Source organism: Cebidichthys violaceus, unplaced genomic scaffold (assembly GCF_023349555.1).
Source record: "Cebidichthys violaceus isolate CVI_PGR_0920_01 unplaced genomic scaffold, fCebVio1.0.p SCAF_66, whole genome shotgun sequence".
In the NCBI taxonomy this organism is placed as follows: domain Eukaryota; kingdom Metazoa; phylum Chordata; class Actinopteri; order Perciformes; family Stichaeidae; genus Cebidichthys; species Cebidichthys violaceus.
In genome coordinates, this window is record NW_027176883.1 from 749,572 (window position 1) to 764,413 (window position 14,842).

Sequence of the window (14,842 nt, forward strand, 5' to 3'; positions counted from 1 at the left end):
CGTCGCTGTCATCAGGAAGCCCTAACGTTGCATTCAAGTGCACATTATGAGGTTCCGTTTACTTAGACTCGTCGTTTGAAGAGATCCGAGAGCAGTACAATGCCTATGAAAGTAGTTGAAGATGACTACTTTAAGTAAAAGTACAAAAGTATTAGCACTAAAAGTACTCTTAACAGCCCATAACGTGTATTACATTGGATTATAATTAGTGACGCATTAACATGCACATCACTTCAGTGTAGCAGCTGGTAAAGGTGGAGCTCATTTGAATTACGTCAGACGAACATGTAACGTATTAGTTGATTTATACTTTAACTAAAGTTATCAAATGTTGTGGAGTCAAAAGTACAATATTTGCCTCCAGAATGTAGAGTAGAAGATTAATGTAGTATACAATGTAAATACTCAAGTACCTTTTTAAATTCATAACTAAATACAGTTCTTGAGTAAAGGTACTTAGTAATATTGGCATTCTGTTTCTCTGTTGAACATAACACAGCAGATTTCAAGCAATCACAAGTTAATGCTCGCACACACACACACACACACACACACACACACACACACACACACACACACACACACACACACACACACACACACACACACAAAGCATCTGCATAGTATTACAGTGAAAACCTGTAATACTGCTAAATTTGCCTTAGGCTTGAATGAGTAATGAGTACTTTAATTAAAATGAAGCTATTACAGGCTCTCCTGGCTGTAACTGTGACCATCCATGTCACCATTTGTTGCTTAATGTTGTTGCGTCATGTAAAAAAAAAAAATCACTGAGAGACCAGCGAAGTCACCAATCTGAGCATACTCAAACAATATTTCCGAAGTCTGTCATGTCACTTGCAAAAATCCAGCTGACAGACTTTAAGATGTTAGAAAACGCAAGTTGTAATCCCTAACCTGTTTAGGGTCTTTCCTATGCGACGCTTCAGTGTCGGTGTTGCATTCTGCCCATACAGGTTAATGTTCAACACCCATGAAAAAGAGAGAGAAAGGACCACAGTCACACTTGCCCTGAAGCCAAGATGACGTAGCAGGAAGGGACGGAGACAAAGCAACGGGGGAGTTAAAGGGCAGAGAGGTCATCTCTATTTATGTCAAAGTCTGAGCTGACCTCTAGTGGGCAGTATGCTGATAGAGTTTTAGCTTTGTTTACGACATCTCATCCATTGCATTATACATGTTTAACAAGTGCCTCTCTTTGACATGTGGATGTTGAAGTGTTTTCTCTTCACATCTTTGGAAAAGTTTCACCAGCAAGATGCTGGTTTACAATTCCAAATGAAATGAAACTAAAGTAAAGCTGACTCTGGATGAGCTGTGTTGAATTCAGCATCACCAATATAAAAAAAAAAAACCCCGAAAGACTTGTTGAACATGAGCGATCACAGTTCAGTGTTTGTCAGTCAGCATGATGGACGTAGTCTGCGTGGCATCATGAAACCACGCAGCCTGTGGTTTAGCTGCAGCTAAAGATGCACCCAATACGTTTTGTTCTTTCTGTCGGTGCAAGAGAAGTGAAGGCCGTTGTTCCACAAAAGAGTGTCCTCACCGATCTGGTGTTGGAAATGTATCCGATGACGTTGTCAGGCGCGGCGCTGAGACTGGCTCCAGCAAAACATGCAACAAAATAGACACCAAAAAAAAAAAATACAGCATGTGTTGTTGACGCTGACCTCATCAAAACTGAGTTACAGTTACAGAGTATTTCAGAAAACGGTTCATTTTGGTGTGAAGGGGGCAGGGCTCGGCTGGAAAAAGCTGAAGTGACATCAGAATGTAAATATGATGACACTCAACTTGTTTTCTTACGTTATGTAAAGTGAAGCCATGTGAGCTGTAATGTCCTCCCGTTTCAAATATCCTCCATGACCCGAAAAATCCTGAGAATACTGGGAATGATTGCAGACAGTCGATCATATAAATCGGATATTTTATTCTGGAGTGTTGGGTCAGATGGGCGGATAAATGACTAATAATGATGCTGTGTTCATTTTCATCACAGTTGTAATGATAATAATGATCAGAAGCTTGTGTGATAGTCCTAAATAATGATTCCTGTTATGGTACATGAATCAGTCTAATAATTCCCTGTAAATTACAGCACAACTAGTCTAAATGTTGATTTTAATAAATGCAGTTTATTAAATCTCACATCAGCAGCTTTATGTCAAGCGACGTCACATGATGGAAGACGATGCTCTGCAGCTGAAAGACAGAACATTCAACGGTGTTAATTTGACAAAGAAAAAGAGCAAATGCTATCTTAAGCGTAATGATGAAGTAAAAATGGACAAAAACGTATTTAAAATCTGTTGAAGGTGAGAGAATAAACCTGTATTCTTTATTACATCACATTATTGCACATCACTGAGGAGACTGCGTTGTGTCAATATTGAATTTAAAGGCTTTAAAAGGTAGATTACCTTGATTTGTAAGGTATTTAATTCATCAAATAAAAAAACAAACAGACATTCCCATTTGGTTATTTAGGTTCATTCAAAATCCATATTATAATCGTATTGTAATGTAAATGTGTATATATATATAAGACTTTAGCGAGCATAAAGACCTTCACATAGGGCTCAGAGACCTCGTGCAGGACAAGCAACGTGTTTGTGAATAGAATCAAAAGACTTTATGTCACGGACACGTAACACATGAAGCCATCGGTAAATAGCAGCGGGAATGGAGTTCCCGTCATTCTGTTAGCAATGCATTCACAGACTCCATCCTCCCCTCTGCTCTGCTCCTGGTGACCTGGTGACCTCTGGGCTCTGTTTGACAGCAAGTAGGGAGAGGTGCAGTGTTGATGAGGACGGCCCAGCAGCAGAATCAGAATCCCCCCCCCCCCCCCCCCCTCTGGAGAATCACACCCACGCGCTTCAAGTTACCGCTCCCATACGTCTGCATGAAGCAGGCAGATAAACAAGTGGAGTCGAACGACACCGATCGCGCTACTAAGCAAAGATATGAAGCAGGATGAGAAAACAAACACGATACAAAAGCTCATTGTTGAGCTGCGCTTTTTTTTTTTGTCAGGGGAAAGCACAGCCCAACGCAGACACGAGGGTTTCAGCTTTCCAATGGAAATACCAACGACATTAACCACCCGCAGTTGACGCAAGCATTATTAATCAATGATGAAAAATTCAAACTTATACTGTACAAGTAGTGGCTGCTGAAGAAGCTCAGGTTTCTCTTCTGGTGACCACAGAACACCTGATGATGACAGTGATCATGAAGACCATCAGCTGGGAAATGACCTGGAAAACAAAAACATGAAACATGTTCATAAAACCGTCAGTGTTGATAATACAAAAAAAAGAAAAGAATGAATGTGTGTTTGTAATGAAAGAATAGTCGAAACACAAGTTGTCTTTGAAACTTTAAACCAGAAGACAAATCAGAACATATTGTTTGTTCTTATAAACTTTAAGGGAACACAAGAAGTGGAAGTCATCTTAGGGTCAACTCATCACTTTTAATAGCAGGTTTAAGTACTCACCACAGACAGCTTGCCTGACAAAGTACATAGTTATTAGATTCTGGTTGAGGATATGCTGAAAATGTTTATTTTTAGTATTTTCCATATCATAAAAATCGTTTGCTGTCTGCTTGGATGTAAAATAGTGTCCTGTTTTTCTACTAAATAGAAAACATCATTGTTTGATATCTGTATGGTTGATGGTAAAAGTTGAGTGATCAGGAAAACAAATAGTCCATATTAACAATGAAAGATTACTCCACCTTTATCTATCTAAGTTTGAAATATTGCATTCTGTCAGAAATCAACCGCTTTCTGACCTCGACCCCTTTGACGTTTCCTGAATGTTAACACACACAGTGAGTTTCATTAACTAGAATCATTGATATTTAAGTCGACCTACAGTGTATTATTGGACAAACACCGACCTAAAGACACAGATGTCGTCTTTAAAGATAACCATAGCAGTATGGTTCTCTGATTATCAGAGATCTTACACATTTTCTATACATTTCATCTAAAATAAATAAATATGAAGTTGAGTTGATTTTTTTTTTTAAGATTATCTATCCCAATTCAATTATTTGTTTTATTAATGTTTATTTAAATTCATGTTCTTGTTTCTCTGTACCATTCTGTTGAGTGCAATGTTTATATATTTAAATGTTTTTTTCAATAAAGATCAAAGAAAAGCTGCTCCTAACGAGATCATGAAATAAACGTATCAGATATATAATCATAATAATTGAATGCCATGACATAATGCAAAGACTCGTTCTATTTTGTGTTGCTGATTGAGGAAAAAAGTAAGTAGTAAAAAAGTTAAAGTAAGTATGTTTGGATTTTATTCATAAATGTTCTGAATATTCTAATTCATCGGAGGTTTATAATTTAGTTGAATAAAAGTGATGCAGGCCTATAATAAAAGTCTTTTTTCTGAAATAATTTGCAGTACAAGGATGCCCTAAAATAAATAGATGCCTGCTCTATATATATAATAGCAATATCCATAATATACAAGCTGTAATATGATGTTTTGATGGTATATCAGGACCTACATATGCAGCATCCTCCGCAGGGTTTTCCCTGTGTGAGAATCTTTGTCTCTTACACCCCATTACATTTTCAACATTTCTAAACTAACCTGTCCTGGTAAATAGAGGGCACAACGGGGTAAGCAATAAAGGAATCATAAAAAGAAAATCTTAACATTGTTTTTAATAGTGGGAGTTGAGCATTACAAAGCAAGAGCAGACGTCATCATTCAGTCATTCACAGATAAAATCCCTGATGAAACAATTTATTTTATGGCTTATTACAGCATGCTTTGTGAGCACAGACTAATTAAAAAAAAAAGTTTTCCATCATTTGTTTGGGGCAATTTTTCTCACGGAGATCATAGTAAAAGTAATGAAATTCTTCACTGCTGAAAATTTGGGAATACAATAGAGGAAATGATATTCTTTTGCAACCCCAGGGAACAAAACAGGACAAGTTAACAATACAGCTTCAATTGCCATTATAAATATATACTATATATGGAAACACTGTTCGCAATAGATTGTGTTCCCAGCACTGCAGTGGTGAAGTCACCTCTGGTAACTTCCATTTCTCCAGTGAACATGCAGTGTGCGTCAATCCTTTTTTATTTCGAGAAACATTCCAAGTGAAAATGCGGCAAACGCGTCGGCTTATCCACAACAATGAGCGTCACGTCGATCACTGTTGTACATGATTCGGTGGCCAATGTGTCGACTTTAAAGGAACTCCGATGACAGGCTGTCGACCAACGACTGGGTCGGTTTGACAGACGTTCTCCCTCTCACTCAATACGTTCATCAAAAGATGGAAGAAGCACATACAGATATAGCCTGTGCTACGCGCTGTAATCCTGCTCTGCTGTGCCCATGTTCAGTCACTGGTCTACCACCGTTTGTGGTCCCACTGGGGAATCTGTAATAATAATGCACTTAGTGTAAGGGACGTAGTGGTAGTCTAAGTCGTTCCTGACTGTCCCCAAAGCTCAGAGAGGCGTGCGGGTTTTTATGAGCTTGAAAAAAAAAGCTTGCAAGTCGCTTAAAACTTAAGATTCTTAAAATTCCCATAAACAATGTTACATACCATACATATCTATCGGGAAGTGTCGCCAAGTCTCCGACTAAATTCTGGAGATTCTTGTTCTCAGCGGACATGTTAGCACTAAAGAGAAACAATAAAAAGAACGGTATGGAAAAGACTGGTGGTTGACAGCCAGGTCACCATGCACTGGAGGTGGAGGAAGAGAGAGTTGAACAAATGAACGGGAGAAAAGCTAGCAAAGGTATCGCAGGTCCACGAACCGTACTGGATGTGTGTTTACAAAATGAGAACACATTAAGGACTGTATCTCATCCAAACTGTTGTTTCATAAAGTCACACATAATGTGCATACATCAGCATTCTGCTACTAGATTTATAAAATGGCAAACACACAGTTTCAGGCTTGATTTGTGGATTTTTGAGCAAATCATTTCTCACTCTACTTTTTTTTGGGGTGTTTTTTTGTAAACAGTAACATTCAAAGAAGTCTTCACTGGCCGCCTGGAGGATGTAAAGATATATAAGCGTCAGTAAAAACTGCAGTGTTTCTTATCCTAACATGGTCAGTCAGTCACACAGAAGGCATGTCTATGAAAGGAATCAAAGACTGATTCACTCTGTGTATTCAAGGTTGTGTGCTTGAGTGTGTGTGTGTGTGTGTGTGTGTGTGTGTAAAAGGCCCACTAACTCCTCCATCTGAAAATATGCCTGTAAACATTTCCAAAATGTCCTTCTCCCTTGACTTTACATTCCTTATTTGCTCACTGTAGTAACCTGAAATTAAATGAATGAATGAATAAATAAACATAATAACATAGAATACATTCAAGTACATCAGTTTCTCAATACTGGACAACAAGCAGCACCACTCCGCAGTCTGCTTGTTGGCTGACTCTTTCGTTTTGTGGGCTCCAGTACGTGCACAGCGTATAGTCAGTAACCACATGCACCTCAAACTGGCTTCATGATGTTGAGAGTTCTTGTCTGAGGTAAGCTCACCTCACGCTGCCCACCCTAAACACGACTGTCCCGATTCACACTCTGACCACCCCCTGCATCAGCTGTGGGCTCACCGGCGACCTCGTGTATCGTGAGATTACACTGCCACAGGTTTGCTTCCAGGTCCAATCAAAAGACTTCAGAGAGGTTCACTCATAGCGCGGTGAGGGTGCGGAACAGCTGAGTGAGGCAGAAGACGGAGGCGGTGAGCGCGGTGCACTGTTTCGCTAGCAGCTTGGAGCTCAGGTCTTGGCAGCTGCGCTTGCTGCTGGCCCGCTCTGCTGCCAGACAGAAGTCCCTGAAAGAACGAGCCACGTCCGCCAGACCCGCGACGGCCTCCGCGTTCCTCCGGTCGCACCTTTCGCAACCGGAGAACCAGAGGCATATACCAGCCAACTCCACCAGGGTCCGGAAACTGTCAGCCAGGGAATGAAGCATTTCCTCTGGGCTCTGGCCAATCCCCACCACCTTCTGGCAGCCTGACATCAGCCGCCGTGCCTCTAACTGGAGCACCCTCTTGTTCTCTGTAAAGTGGGCGGGGCAGGTGTCCCTTAGGTGGCGGCCTCCGTGTCCGCCTGCTACGGATCTGTCAGCACCGGTACTTTCCAAAATGGAAAGGAGCTGGTCCACGTCTATGCGGAGTACTTGGAAACCCGTTGGGGGTTCTGGGTAGCGCTGCTGGCCTAGCCGACTGATGGTGTCCTTGTGCGTTTGGGGCAAGAAACGGTCAGAGGAGTCCGATAGTGGTGAGAGGAGAGGGCTGAGCTCAGAGGTAGAGGAGGAGAAAAGGTTGGAGCGTGGGAAAGAGGGAGAGTGGGTGGAGGAGGTGGAGAGAAAAGAGGAAACGGGCGGAGAGGTCATAAGAGGAAGACCTGCTCCAGAGGTCTGAGTCACTCCGCTGCTCTGTGTGCGGCAGGAGAACTCGTAGACGGTCAGCTCCTCGTCAAAGCTGTCCCCGCTGCTGAAGCAGTTGGTATAGACCGTTGGGCAACCACAAGCCTCCAGCGGCACCTGCAGCCCTTCCACTACGGACTCACATCCAGACTCCAGCACTGAGGTGCAGCCAAACTCAGGCTTCAAGGGTGGGGTAGTCCCCAGCATGGCTGGGCTCTTTGTCTGGGATGGATCCTCGCAGATAGTAAACACCCGGCAGCCTGAAGAAAGGGTTTTTGTTGAGTCTGAATTCTGCCCTGTAGGCCTACACAGATCCATCAAAGGTCTGTCACTACTGGTCCGTCTTACTTTCTGTGCCTGACTATGAAAAGGGAGTCCTGGTCCATTCAGATTCTGTGTGGTCACCACCATCGGATGGGCGATAGAACGTGACTGATTGTTCATTTTAAAACCTGGAATGTCTTCACCTGGACTTGTAACCTCCATCTTTGATTCTGGAGCGTCTTTTATAGGGCCAGGAGTGTCCATGTTTAGGCCTGAAGAGTCTCTGTGGAGGCTGTTCACTATGGAGGCAGGAGGCTCTGTTATTGGTCCTGGAGTGTTCTTGATAGGTCCAGTGTACAGATGTTGGTGTTGGGGTTTGGGCTCAGTCTGGACTGGCGATGGAGGGCTTAATTCCTTCACCTCTGACACGGATTGAAAACTCTTCGCTGAGTTTGTTTCAACAAAAATCTCCCCGTCCACCTCAGATCCTGTAACCGTCGTATCCGAATCGTCCGACTCCACAGATTCTGCAGTTGTGCCCGTTTGGAAGTCTATAGTTTGTGTGACGTCATCGACGTCCGTAACTTTGACGGTGATCTTGACTTCGTCCCTACTGCTGTCCTCCGCCGAACTCTGAGGAGCATCCCCCACCGCAGCTTGCTGGAGGGTTTCCTGGGAGCGCGATAAATAAAGGGGCAGCTGTTGAATCTTCCCCCTGAGCGTGGAGGCAGATAAGCTACCCATGATGCTCGGGGAACAGGTCTGGAAGAGGAAGCGACTTGGAGAAGGAGGCGTCTTGGAGAGATTGTGTATTGCGACTGGGTTAGCTTTCGCTAAGCTAGGACTACCTAAGCTATTTTTTGCTTCAGCACTTTGCATAGTGGAATCACTTACGGGTTTGTCTACATTTTGATCCAAACCTGAAGCACTTTCATTTGTCACCTCACGCCGCAATCTGGTACCTGAATTAAATGTAGGAGATGTGGCACTTGTTGCAACTCCGAGCTTTGCGGTGATAGAGTTTATCGCGCGAGTATAGTCAGAGTTTGCCGAACTAATTCTTGTCTGAGCTTCAGTGTTGGTGGGAGACTTGATAATAATGTGAGACTCACCTTCACCTGCTGTAGCCAGAGTTGCACTGATGCTATGTCTAGTAGCTACAGCCCACTCATCTTTCTTGTCACTTGAACTAGAAGTTAAGGAATTACTCATGTCATCATCAAAAAAAACATTGTCCGAATTAGTGCTGTCTGTAACTTCATCGCTGATAGTCACAGTGGAGCTAACGACACCGTTGGCACCATCCTCAATAATACTGGTGACGTCTAAACGTAATTGTGCTTTGTTAGTGTGTCTTTGTAGCATCTCCCCGGAATAGGATGAAGACATTTTGGTTGAGGCTGCCGTGTTTTCGCTGCCCTCTTCTCCCCTCAAATAACAGTCACTTTGGGATTTGTGAAGACCTGGTGTTGGAGGAAGAGGGGATGAGGGCGGAGGGGGTGGTGGTGAGAATGATGGAGGGTTTGACTTTTCACGCACACCTTCAAGCATCTGTTCCTCTACATACGAGTTTTGCTCGAGGGCAATCAGATGGGCTCCCGAAAGGCCATTACTCCTCTTTTTAGTCCCATCTATCAAACATGCAGGCAGTGTGTTGGCCTCTGGCTGCCTCTTGGCGCCAATGAGTGGCCCGTTTGAACTGGATGAGGTCTCTCTCACCCCCTCTCTCTTCTCTTTTCCCCCCTTACCTTCCTCCTCAGTGCTTTCTGGCCAAAACATATGATTAGTGAACGTCCCTTTCCCCGACACGTCTGCTGTCTCTTCCTCCTCTCCCTCCTCTTTCCCCTCACTCATCTCCTTCTGTTCCTCCCTTTCCTCCTTTCCGTCACCCCTCCGATCGGCGCTCTCCTTTCCGTCTGGATCCACCCGGCAGCGGACAACGGTGATGGTAGGAGACGCTGCCTTCACCAGATCTGTGACTGATTTGGATTCCATTGCGTCCGGTTCCATCTCCATTTCTTGTTTCCTGGTCCTGGAGGTGGCCTGTGGGTCTCTAGTCTGCTCGTGAGACCCCAAACCACAAGGGGAGCCAGGTCCATGTGAGTGGGGTTTAGACAGGATGGGCTTTGACTCAAGCTGAGCCGGTTCCCCTTCAGAGTGGGTCAAAGAGGAGACCGTAGGACTGGGATTCTGGGTTTGCTCTGAAGGTTCAGGATCTGAACTCAACATCTGTGCGTCATTGGCTTCTGCCACGAGGTTCTTATGAAGCCTACTAGAGACCAGATCCTGCCTTTCAGGATCTGGCTCTGGATATGACACCCTAGAGGTGTAATCGGTTTCCATGAAGGAACGGCGTTTACGGGACCTTTTTCTGAGCTGGAACAATGTTTCTCTGCCTCCTCCTTCCTCGTCTCCTACTTTTCTGTCTTCTTCCTCTTTTCCGTCTTTGTCCGCCTCTGTCACAGAGACTCTAATGTCACTGAGGCTGAGAGTGCTGAGGAAGTCCAGTTTCATCTCTGTGCGAATATCTGCAACACAGTAAAAAAGTCTCAGCGTGTACATCAAAGAAGCAGGAAGTAAACATAGTGTCGGTAATCCAAATCGACTCAATAACACAACGTTTTGTCACACTTGAGTGGCCGGGTAACTGTAATTAAAAGCAGTTTTATGCGATGATACATCCTAATGAGAGACGATATAAATTATGATGTCGATGATATAAACGGCCGCTGCCAGGCCTCTAACACTGTGATTTGCTGACTCCTTATGTTCCTGATCGCTGTTTGAGATCCTCTAGCAGGGCCCTGATTCATGTCATGGTTCCAAAAAGCGATTTTTATTTATACCCTGCTTGTCCAATTTTGTTTATTTATTTATGTCTTTATATACAGTTAATATTATCTTAAAAAAGATTCTACAATTGAACATACCAATCAAAGAATCAGCAGGAAATTAGAAAGTAAAAATACAACATTTGTCAAGTATCAGGTCTCCATCAAGGAAAATAAACATGTTTTTTGTTTGGTGCATTAATAATAATAAAAGTAATTTGCACTGATTTTTAACCATATATTATGGAAAGCATGTTAACCAATGTCATCTCAGTGTTTTAGTTGAAGAGTTAAATTATTCGGATCCTTAACCTAAGTCAAAGTATTAATACAACAATGTAAAAACACAAAGTAAAAGTACTTAAGTATTATCAGCACCATGTGCTGAAAGTATCAGAAGTAAAAGTACCCAGAAAAATGTCACCTGTGACCGATACATTAATATGTATGACACTAGTATATGCTGCTGTTGTAGCTGGTTAGGTTGTACAATCCAGTGGTACCAAGGTCTCAAGATAAACTGGAGGGTTTTAAAGGTTCTGTTGCAGAATCTTTTTTGTTGTTGTTGTACTCTCTGGTGTTTTCTAGTGAAATATTGGACAATTTGACTGAATGAATGAAACCACGTGGGGAGCGTAGAGGTGAATTCTCTCTGGAGTGGAACTAACAACTCATTGACAGACAAAGGGGCCCAATCACATGCTAGCCAAAAAGGTTGGGAACAACTGGTTTAATCTTTAACTTGCACTGTATCTCAAGAGTAACTAGTGAATGTATCTGTTAAATACATGTAGTGGCGTGAAATGTACAATATTTGCCTCGGTAAGGTATAAAGTAACACGAAGTGGAAATACTCAAGTTAAGTACAAGTACCTCAAAATTGCACGTAAGCACAGTACTTGAGTAAGTGTACTTAGTTACTTTCCATCACCAGACTAATAAATATCTTTGGACTGTTGAGTGTAATGGATGACATGCTGTCTCTTCTCTGGCAGGAGAGCTTGTACAGTGTCTGGTACAGTGGGAGTGGTCAGAAGTTTGGTCTATTACTTTCTGGCAACGACGTTTTATTACTCTTAAGTGCAATGTTGTGTCACTTTTGTGTATACAAAGTTCAACCACTAGATGGCAGCAAAAGCAGAATAAGCAGCCTGTGTTTTCATGTGATCAGCCTCAGAAGGAAACCCAAATCACCTGTTGGCATGGCCTCCAAGGTTGGGTCTTCAGGTGAGGTGAAGCGATCTCTGGCGTCAAAGAACTCCTCTTCAGAGCTGCTGTCTCCAAAGCCAGGCGGCGGCTGAAGGATGGGGATAGGCTCCGGGTCAACCGCCTTAGCCAGATCTTCCTCCACCTCCTCCCAGTGTTCTCCCTCGTTGTGATGCAGGGGCCGGGAAAGGCTGCGCGCGCTGTCGGGCGTGATGTTGGAGCAGAGTTTGTAGTAGCAGCGAGCGTCGCTTTGGTCAAAGTTAAACACAAACTCGATGTTGGAGGACGGGGACGGGGATAGCGAATGCTCTTTAAAACTGCCCTCGCTGTTTACGCTTCCTCTTTCACCTCCTCGTCTCGCCGACTTTCTCCTCCTCCTCCTCAACTCCTCTTCTTCATCGTCGTCGTCCTCGCTGGCCTCCGGAGGGCTCGGCAGGAAGTCCACGAGGCGGGAGAGCTCAGCGAAACACATGGAGCCGTCGTCAGGGCAGGGGTTACCTGAACACTTTTCGATGTATTGAAGGCTCGGAGAGGGGGAGACCGGTGCGAGGAGTTGGGGCTCGGCGCCGTCGCCCGACCTCCTGCGGCCCCCTCCTCGTCTGTCGGGAGTTGTGAGGTGGACGAGAGGGTGGGCGTGGGCTGGTGGAGGGGCGAGGAGGTGGGGCTGAACGCGCCTATGAGAGTAGGGATGAAGCTGAACGGGACAGTGGCTATGAATTTGTGAGGGAACATTGGAGTGGATGGAGGAGGAAGAACACGAAATTAAGTCATCTTCCTCCAAAGCGTCGAGGGAGTCGATGGAAGGGCTGGTGACGACACGAGAGTCAGTATTACAAGAATCTGATGCTTCCGATACAGACGGCTGCTCCTCGGCTGCTCGCACTTCGTCTCCACCTTCCTGTCCCACTTTTTCCCCAGAGTCGTCGTCCGTTATCTCCGTCCGTGTTTGCCGACCATCTTTCGCTCCATCCTCCTCCTTGTGCTCTGCGTCTTCATTCTTTCTCTCTCTATTCTGATCTAGGGGAGGCTTTTCCTTTTCAGTGTCGGCATCCTTTTCTTCCTTTTGCTTTTTATCCTCCCGAGGTTTATCTCCCCTTTCTTTGCCATCTTTGTTTCTCCTTCTGTTTCGGTCTTTTCTTTTTCTTCCGTCCGGGTCGGATGAGGATCTGACTCGGTGGCTGGGCCTCTCGTCATGAGACACCAGGGTGACCAGCGCTTCCATGTCCAAGTCTGAGGAGGTGTCTGAGTCGCTGCCGCACCGTGACACATAACCTGTGAACATACACCAACGTGAACACAAGAGTGTTATTTATTATTTAGAACATACTGGTGTGTGACTTTATGGATCAATTGTCTGGCTGTGTATTACTGTAAATGTGTACCTTCCTCAGCAGACACTCTGTGCTTCTTGAAGTCATGTATCCAGGGGAAGATGTTGAGGTTGGGGTCAACAAACACCCGACAATAACCCGCTATTAGGCAGGACATATCTTTGGCCGCCGTTGACTCCAACAGCAATGTGATGGGCTGATATGAGTTGAGACAAGGAAAACAGAGGGATGGAAAGTCAATTTCAGGAGTGGAAAAACACTTAGTAATCCTGTCGTATCTGAAGGGGTCATAATGTTGATGAAAAAGCTTCTTTAAATGCTTAAGTCTGCACATTGTTTAGAGGGGGTAGACAACATGATGTAGACAGGTCAGCAAAAAAACAACCTCGAAGAAATCAATCACAATTAAAATCACAGCTACATGCTAAGTCATAGTAATCAAATGTTTTTGTGTTGGTTGCCTATTTTTGGACATATCGTCCATAGAGATGTCTGCATTCTCTCAAACACAATAAAACAATATGGCACTCGACTTGCGGTGTACAACGAAATGCAGTTTTAGCTAGTTTTGTGTGAACATTGACGGCATCCTCCCTGGCTAAGCAGTATTAGCTACCTCAGTGGCGCTAGGTGAGCTAGTACAGATAAATACTTCATTCTGCTAGGTGATACGAATGGTGGGTGTAGTTTGGTAGAAATGAAAATAGTTCCAACATGAAACTGCTTTTTAAATATATATTTTTTTGGGAACTTTGAGCACCAAAAGTTGAGTCCCATAATATTCAAGTGAAGGCAGATGTCTCTACGGCCGATAACTCCAACACTCGGCAACTAAGTACAAAACAATCTAGATTGATAAATAGCACTACAGGTAAGATGGAAGATATGTATTTTTGATTTGGGGTGAATTGTCCCTTCAAACTATTTAAGAGGCAGTTTGATTGGTGAGTTTCAGACCTCCGAAAGAAGCTGAATCTCCTGTGACCCACCTGCAGGTGCATCAAACTGCATCAACAAAGGCGGAACAAATAATGCTAATTAGCACAGAACCTATTACAACCCACCTTTGTAGCAGTGCTTGTAATGCTGATTCAGCTACTTCAAAGTAAACGTTCTTTTAGATGAGGTTTTACATTATCTGTATATTACATGCGCGTGTATTTTCCTGCTCTTACCTTGATGTCCTGCAGGTATATTTTGACCAGGCTGACCTTGTCGGATTCAGGCAGCAGCTCGATGCGTGTGATGCTGGTGAACTCTGTGAGGGTGGACAGGATGCTCAGTTTGTGGTTGACCACCTGACTCACCCCGTAGCGCGCCCCCACCAACAAGGTCACCATCGACTCCCTGTCCTGAAGCTGAAGGGTGGGGGAGCAGGGGGGGGGGAGGGGGTCGTTGAACAGAGAACTCCAATAAACCACCGCTCACCAAAAAAAAAAAAAAAATGAATATACATGCGAACGGTTGAAAGCCCTACCATCATGGTGGCACTGAAGGATTTCCCTCCAAACGACTTGAGATCACTCAGTTCCTCCAGGTAGTTTATCCGGGTCTGATTGACCGACAGACCCTTCTGCTTGGGATCGCTCTGCGATTGGCTCTTCTTCATGTGGTAGCCGATGGCCTTCCTCAGATCTTTCTCGCGCATGTTCCTCAACAAGGTGGACGACACAAAGTTCTCTATGCCCCACGTCTTCCTAGAGCAAACACAACAATACAGACTGAGAGAGAGG

The 14,842-nt window shown here is 44.1% G+C and overlaps 1 protein-coding gene across 1 annotated transcript in view; it reads right to left on the reverse strand.

Moving 5' to 3' along the window:
• Positions 1-4,734: 4,734 nt before the first annotated feature.
• Positions 4,735-14,842, reverse strand: part of LOC137890576 (uncharacterized) — a 35,681-nt gene continuing 25,573 nt past the window's right edge. Inside the window, exons 12-16 of the mRNA XM_068734712.1 lie at positions 14,587-14,806; positions 14,285-14,467; positions 13,161-13,305; positions 11,767-13,050; positions 4,735-10,269 (exon numbers count right to left, since the gene is read on the reverse strand). Of these exons, the coding sequence (XP_068590813.1) occupies positions 6,737-10,269; positions 11,767-13,050; positions 13,161-13,305; positions 14,285-14,467; positions 14,587-14,806 (5,365 nt within the window). The 3' untranslated portion in view covers positions 4,735-6,736. The remainder of the gene's footprint in view (positions 10,270-11,766; positions 13,051-13,160; positions 13,306-14,284; positions 14,468-14,586; positions 14,807-14,842) is intronic.